At 34.9% G+C, this 8013-nt stretch overlaps 2 protein-coding genes across 2 annotated transcripts; one reads left to right on the top strand and one right to left on the bottom strand.

Moving 5' to 3' along the window:
• Positions 1-1213: 1213 nt before the first annotated feature.
• ELE39_003519 (coatomer complex beta) lies at positions 1214-4660 on the top strand (the record flags this gene model as incomplete). Its single annotated transcript, XM_067346623.1, has 1 exon — positions 1214-4660. One exon carries the CDS (start codon positions 1214-1216, stop codon positions 4658-4660), a length of 3447 nt encoding a protein of 1148 aa, XP_067200722.1.
• A 587-nt stretch (positions 4661-5247) lies between these two features.
• ELE39_003518 (vacuolar ATP synthase subunit A) lies at positions 5248-7074 on the bottom strand (the record flags this gene model as incomplete). The annotated part of the gene is made up of 1 exon (XM_067346622.1): positions 5248-7074. The coding sequence occupies one exon, from the start codon at positions 7072-7074 to the stop codon at positions 5248-5250; it is 1827 nt and encodes a 608-aa protein (XP_067200721.1).
• Between the last annotated feature and the right edge of the window lie 939 nt (positions 7075-8013).

The following is an 8013-nucleotide window of genomic DNA, read 5'->3' as shown; positions in this document are numbered from 1 at the left end:
ATATATATATATATATATATATATATAAATCTAAATAATATATGTATTTTTATAATATATATTATTTATTTATCCAAATATAATTATAGTAATACTAATAAATCTTCAAGAATTTAATTGTATCATTTATACATGCAATTCAAGTTATTTATTCAAATATATATTTATATTTGGTTTCAACCTCCTCTTAATATTGCTTCCAACTAAGTGGGAGATTGGATTTTAAATGATCAATACTAAAAACTATTACAATTATCAAAGTTTTGGCTTTTTCTTCAGATTAAAAACCAAATATTTTCCAATAAATCAAAGGATTTGGATTATTTTTAATGAAGATGATGAGTTATTTCAGACCTCTGATACTAAAAAAAAAATTGTTTGAATGTACTTTCCCTTAAAATCTCAAGGATCAACCAAACTCTTGATTGAGTATCAATAATATTCTACCAACACTTAACTATAATAATTCAAAATCGTTCTTTACAAAGAGGGGTTTTATTATCCTACCACAACTACCAATCATATATTAATTATTTAGTGAATATTTTAAATACTCGAGTATTGTATAATAATATATAAATATATATATATATTTAAGAAAGTTGTGGCGCCAGAGAGTGGCGCTCTTTCAAATATTTATAACACAAGATCACGAAAAAAACAATAGAAAGTATAGGATAAGAAGAAAAAGCAAGAAATATTTGTAGATTAGAAGACACCAAGGTTTAAATCACCAGATTTTGGTGTGTGAAAAGGGAGCTTTACAATTAATTTTGATAGTGGAATTGTTTAATAAGTAATTTAAAGTAAAACAATTGCAGGTTAAAAGTAATCACAAAAAAGCGCCAATACTGAGGTCAAGATTGCGGTAAGAAGAATGTACCCCACTAGGGGGAGGAAAAGCAGAAATCGTTTCACAGGATGCCAATAAGGGAGTTATATGAAGAAATTGAAAGTTAATATTTTAGCAACAAGTTGGTCAGAAATTATAATTAAAAGAACGATTGAAATTTTTACTAGGAATTGTATAATGTTTAGTTGTGATTGGGTGAGGAAAATAGAGTAAATAAGAAAAGATTGTAATAGATCACGTGCTTAAAATTTGGCTGTATTTAAGGATAAGGAATAAAAGTTTTTAAGACTATAATATTTGGTAAGAAAAAAGTGGCTAGTAATTATTTGAAACTGTTTTGTTAATATTATTAAGAAGAATATGCCATTGAGGTTGGATATTAAAAAGAAGTTACAGACTTCAAGTGAGAGAGTAAAAAGTATAGATTTTCATGAATCTGAACCATGGCTTCTTTCAGGATTATATAATGGTACAATTACAGTACATGATTATGAGACACAAAGTCTGTTGAAATCCTTAGAGGTTTCAGAGTATCCGATAAGATGTGCAATATTTGTATGTAGGAAACAGTGGATAATAACGTGTGGTGATGATTTACAGGTGAGAGTTTACAATTATAATACAATGAACAAGGTTACGAGTTTTGAGGCTCATAATGATTTTATTCGTCATATTATGGTTCACAATAAGCTCCCTTTATTATTAACATGCTCTGATGATATGACTATCAAAGTTTGGGACTGGGATAGAGACTGGATTAAAGCTCAAACTTTCCAAGGAAACTCTCATTATGTGATGATGATACAATGGAACCCGAAAGATGCCCATGTTTTTGCATCTGTTTCTTTGGATAGAACTGTTCGGATTTGGGGCTTACAACCTAATATATGTTCCTTAGTTAATAATACTGTTAATACTCCCAAATATAGTTTAACAGGGCATGAAGGAGGAATTAATTGCTTGGCTTATTCTCCTTCAGCTGAGAAGCCTTATATAGCAACAGGAAGTGATGACAAGACTGTTCGAGTTTGGGATTACCAAACCAAACAATGTATTCAAATTCTCACTGGACATTCTAAAGCTGTTAGATCTGTTATTTATCATAATCAGCTTCCTCTTATTCTATCTTGTAGTGAAGATGGAACTATAAAGATTTGGCATTCAACTACATACAGATTAGAATGCACTTTGAATTATTTGTTAGATAGATGCTGGTGTCTATCAGTATGTAAAAATATTCTTGGAATTGGCTATGATGAAGGTTCTGTTGTTGTTAAAATCGGATCTGAACAGCCTCTCGCTACTTTGAATAGTGGTAAGATACTTATTGCAAAGGGTACCGAAATATGTCAAGCAAATCTTAGAGCACTTGCTGCCAAATCTTCTTCAGGAACTGAATGGGAATTTGAATTTGATGATGGGGAAAGAGTTATATTACCTTATAAAGAACTTGGATGCAGTGAAATATATCCACAAGATATTCAATTTCACCCAAACGGTAGGTTCTTATCAGTTTGTGGCGATGGAGAGTTTGTTATTTATACTACTCAAGCTCTAAGGAGCAAATGTTTTGGAAAAGCTATAGAGCTTTCATGGTCAATTGATGGTCATTTCTTTGCAATTAGAGAAAATGGAGGCAGGATTGTTATCTACAATAACTTTAAGGAAAGTGTTTCATTCCTTCCAAGCTTCTTTGTTGATGAAATCTTTGGAGGTCAGCTATTGGGTATTAAATCTAATGACTTTATCTGCTTCTACGATTGGAATGAATGCCGTCTTGTAAGAAGAATTGATGTTTCATCTCCTATTAACAATGTATATTGGGATGATATTGGTAATTATGTTTGCATCACATGCTCTGATACATTTTATTTACTTAAATACAATAAGCAAAAGGTTGAAGAAGCACTATCTTTACCAATCTATACTTCTTCTAATGATCAGCATACTGGTAATGCAAATAATATGCATGTGGACAATAATGACGGTGTAGAAATAGCTTTTGACTTTGTATCAGAAATTAATGATAAGGTTGAGAGTGGAGTATGGATATCTACATGCTTTGTTTACGTTACATCACAGATGCGGCTGCAGATATGGATGAATGGGTTTATTGACTTGGTTGCATATCTTCCAGAAAAGACCATGTATCATATATTAGGGTATGTCAAGGAGATTCATAGGATTATGTTAATGAGCAAGGATTTCAATTGTGTTAGTTATTCATTGGATTTAAATTATATTGAATATCAATCTTGTATTATTAATAAAGATTTTGACACAGCTGAGAATGTTTATTGGGGTAGAATATCACCTAATCTTCATACAAAAATTGCAAGATTCTTGGAGATCCAAGGATATAAAGAGAAAGCTTTATCAATAACTGATGATCAGGATCAGAAGTTTGATTTGGCTTTAAGTTTAGGAAAATTGGAGTTATGTATTTCTATTCTACAGGAAATGCAACTTAAAGATCAGTATGAGAATACTAATGTTACAATAGAATCTATTGCTACTCATGGTCAGGAAGATATTAAACTAGCAGCAACAGGGGAAGAAGTTGTGGATATTTCAAGTGTAAATAGAAAGAGATGGAAAGTTTTAGGAGATATAGCTTTGGAAAAAGGAAGGTTTTCCATGGCAATTGCTTGCTATAGAGAGGTTCAGGATTTGGATTCTCTACTATTAATATATTCATGTATAGGAGATATTGAAGGATTAAAATACGTAGCAACGATAGCAAGTAGACAGAATTTGTGGAATACAGCATTTATATGTCATACTTTACTTCAGGATAAGGAATCTTGTATTGAAGATTTAATTCAATCAGACTTGGTACCTTATGCAGCAATGTTTGCTAGATGTTATTATCCATCCAAATTGGAAGAGATTGTTCTTAAATGGAGAGAGTTTAATAAGAAAGGAGAGCAACTTTTGGCAAGTCCTAGTGAAAATTTGGAACTGTTTCCTTTTCACAAGGAATCCCTCAAACTGGAGTCACTGCTATCTAACCAGGAATTGATTAATCGTCCTGTGGAGTCTTGGGACAAACTTTTTCAAGCATTGAATTCTGATCTAATTGAGGATTTTCATAAAAACGGGTTCAATTATGTAAAGGACCAGATCTGGGGAGGAGATGATATTAATATAGATGACTTGAATAATATGGAAAGTAGGTGTGAACAAATAAAAAATGAGTCTTCTATAACAGGAGGAAGAGTAGAAGCAGGCCCAACATTTGATCATTTGGATGAAGACGAAGAAGATATGTCAGCATTTTCATCGCCAAGACTATCAGACTCTCCTGAGGTTGAATTTGCAACAAATGCAGTAGAAGAGCCTGAGATTGAATTGGGAGCTGTATATGGTGAAAATCTCGACCCAAAGGCTCGGAGCCCTGTTAAAAATAATTTAGAACAAAATCAAAAGGAGCAACATCAAAAAAATATCCATAAAAGGAGTTCGGAATTTAGCGTTGAATCATCTCCAGAAACCCACCAAGGTAGTCAGCATAACCACAAGTACCACCATCAGAACCGCAAAGACACTCATCACCACCTTAATAATAATGAGGCTCAAGACAAAAATACAGAACGACATGGCCGAAGAGGAGGCAGGTCACCATCTCCATCATTTTCTTCATCTTCACCATCTCCCAAACCTAGCGGTAGAGGAGGAAGGAAATCAGGAAAAAAAGTACAAGAAGCAGGGGCAAACGCTACCGAGCCTTCTTCTACCGGTTCTCCCGAGCCTCCTTCCAAGCATAAGAAGAATAGCGGAAAGAAACAATCAAAACCAAAGGATTGAGATTGAAAGTATAATTTAGTTATGATAGGTCAGTTCAGTATTAGGAACAGGAAGGTAGAGAGGGAGTTTTCTGAAGGCAGAGATGCACTGAGGCAAGCTCTTCCCTCTTTTCCTCTCATCCCTTCTTTAATTGATGCGCTTGCGTTGTAGTAGCGTGTTCCTTTCTCTCTTCTATTGACTCCCCTCCTTTCTACTGTCCTACTCTCTCTTCCCTCCTCTGAAGGGTAAACAAAGATGAAAACGAGATGAGAAGCCGATAGTGATAGGAATACTTAAATGTCTACGATGATTACTTTCTTTTTTAAAAGAATTTGCTCTATTCTAGCAATTATATTTTTGTTTCAGAAGCAAGGTATCGGATTGGACAATTCATAGGCGGAGTATGGTAAGAATCCCTTTATCGCCATTCCAACCATGCTTCCTCAAAGTCTCCCAACCTACAATCTTAATTCTAACCCTCTTAAAGTTATCTATTTTAGGCCAGGCCTAATTTAAGACGAGACAAAAGCTATGATACACGTGGTATTGATAAGTGTGAAAAGGAAATGGAAGAAAGATATAGAAGCTTACTGAGATCCCATAGTCTTTCACTTATCAGAAATAGCTCTGAATTGATTGGAAACTTCCTCATTAAGCTGGGAAAAGTGGTTTTTGATCTCTTGATCAGTTAATCTTGGGTCCAAGAATTTCATTGAGGTGATCTTATTGATAGTAGCTCTCATTGAATTATAAATTGTAGACCAGCCAATCTTCTGTTGCTGTTGAGATGAATCCTTAACAGCTTTTAAAGAAAGGTCGTATAAATTGCCAATTGTCTTCATCATACCAAGAGTCTTTTGGATTGGACAAGTGAAATCATAGTCAGAAAAGGCATTCTGTTGGAGGAAATCTTCCCTGATAATCTTGGCAACCTCCAAGACAATCTTCTGGTCCTCGGAAAGGGAGTCTTTTCCGACTAACTGTAAAATATCAGCGAGCTCGTTCTCCTTCTGCAATATCTCAGAGATTTTCTGTCTCAACCCATTGAATTCTGGATCAACAGAGTCAAAATAAGGCTCCAGAACCCTTGAATATTTACTAAAGGATGTATTCCAGTTTACCGAAGGAAAATGCTTTCTCTGAGCAAGCTTCTTGTCTAGTCCCCAAAAGACCTGGACAATACCAATAGTAGCTGTGGTAACTGGATCAGAAAAGTCACCACCAGGTGGAGAAACTGCTCCGACGATAGTTACCGTACCTTCTCTGTCTGGAGATCCCATACACTTTACTCTTCCTGATCTTTCATAGAAGGAAGCAAGTCTGGCGCCCAAATATGCTGGGTAGCCTGAATCTGCAGGCATTTCAGCCAATCTCCCAGAAATTTCTCTAAGAGCTTCAGCCCAACGAGATGTTGAATCTGCCATCATAGAAACATTGCATCCCATATCTCTAAAGTACTCAGAAAGTGTTATACCGGTGTAAATGGAGGCTTCTCTAGCAGCGACTGGCATGTTTGATGTGTTAGCTACCAAACAAGTTCTCTGCATAATTGACTCCTTCTTTCCATCAACCATAGTATAAAGCTCAGGAAATTCTGTAAGAACTTCTGCCATCTCGTTTCCTCTTTCTCCACAACCAATGTAAATAATTACATCGGAGTTACTATACTTACTCAAAGCCTGAGAAATACATGTCTTACCGCAACCAAATGCTCCTGGAATGGCACAAGTTCCTCCTTGTACTGATGGGAATAAAGCATCCAAGATTCTCTGTCCTGTTAATAGAGGAGTATTACCCTGCAACTTCTCCAAGCATGGTCTTGGAACTCTTACTGGCCAAGAGTGGCACATAGAGTAACTCTTCACAACTCCGTCATATTCTATTTCAATCAAACCCTCATCAATTGTGTAGTTTCCTGCTGTTGGAAGCCTTACAACTCTACCTTGGACATTTGGCGGCAACATTATTCTATGTGATTTAAAGAGAGAATTCTCATAGACTGATCCGAAGATGTCACCTCCTGTAATAATATCTCCAACTCTCAAGTTTGCGTTTGGAGTGAACTCCCAAAGCTTGTCGTGGTCTAAACACTTCACATCAACTCCTCTGGGAATAAACATATCCTTTGTGAACTCTGCGATAAATCTCAAAGGTCTTTGAATACCATCAAAAATGTTATCCAAAATACCGGGTCCGAGCTCAACTGAAAGTGGCTGGCCAGTTTTAATAACAGGATCTCCAACGGTAAGTCCGAAAGTATCTTCATAAACCTGAATTGAGGCTGTATCACCTTCAAGACGAATAATTTCACCAACCAACTTCTGGAAGCCTACACGCACTAGTTCATACATCTTAGTTCCACTCATATTCTCGGCAACAACCAAAGGTCCTGCAACCTTGTAGATTGTACCGTAGTTCTTCTCGTCTGACTTCATTTCTATTTCTTTTCTTCAAGCCTATCTTTCAAATTTTGCCAGATTCTTTAAAATACTTGGATATCCTGGTTTATGCTAGTTTCCAAGTGTCTTGCTATGAATTCTCAAGTTGCAAATAAAAAGAAGGACTTGCTAATTTCTTCCAATTTGCTCCTTTTAAACTCTATTAATTTTTTTATTTTTTCCTCTCAATTTTCGTGTTTATTTTATTTAATAGACACAGATAGACATATTTTTATTACTAATTTGAGGTTTTTCTAGGTTCTCTAGAAAATACCCCGCTACCGGGCAAACTTGATCCTATAATATATTTTTTAATAGGCAGCAAAATTTACTAAAAGAAAAAAAAATTGTTAATTTTAAAAAATATAAACTTTGCCTGTTTTGTAACTTTGACTAAAAATTTGTTTATAAGGAAACGTTCCTTCCAAAACCTCCAAGCATTTTTTAAACTTTCCATCAAATCTTTTACTTTAGGAATTTCTTAGTTCAATAGAGATACTCTTGTTTTGTAAGTAATTCAGCAATCTAAAAAAGCCGTCCAATATACAGCTAATCCACATTCTTCTCTCTCTCCCTCCTCGTGTTATTCTTTGTCATTTCTTCATTTCTTCTCGCTTATTTTTCTCTTCAAATTTCAAACTTAAATATTTAAATATAACTCCAAAATTTCCCGCCTTTCTGTGCATGCAATAAATATTTAGATTGGGTGAGGGGAAGGGAGGCAAGAAAAGGAAAGGCTAAAAAGTTATCTGACCGAAAATTAAAGAGAAAGAAGGAAAGAAGAAAAGAAGTAAAGAAAAAAGAAGGAAAGGAGAATAGCCAGACAAAGAAAAGGAGGCTTAGTAAAATAATACAAAAGGGTTGAGGGCAGTCAATTAAAAAACAAAAATTGTAGGAGCGGTTGGCGATTACATGCAAAGCCTTTGAGTTAAGAAT

This window comes from Cryptosporidium sp. chipmunk genotype I, assembly GCF_004936735.1.
Source record: "Cryptosporidium sp. chipmunk genotype I strain 37763 chromosome Unknown contig_67, whole genome shotgun sequence".
NCBI lineage: Eukaryota > Apicomplexa > Conoidasida > Eucoccidiorida > Cryptosporidiidae > Cryptosporidium > Cryptosporidium sp. chipmunk genotype I.
Note: the sequence above shows the minus strand (reverse complement) of the source record. Positions and strands in the feature narration are given on the sequence as shown.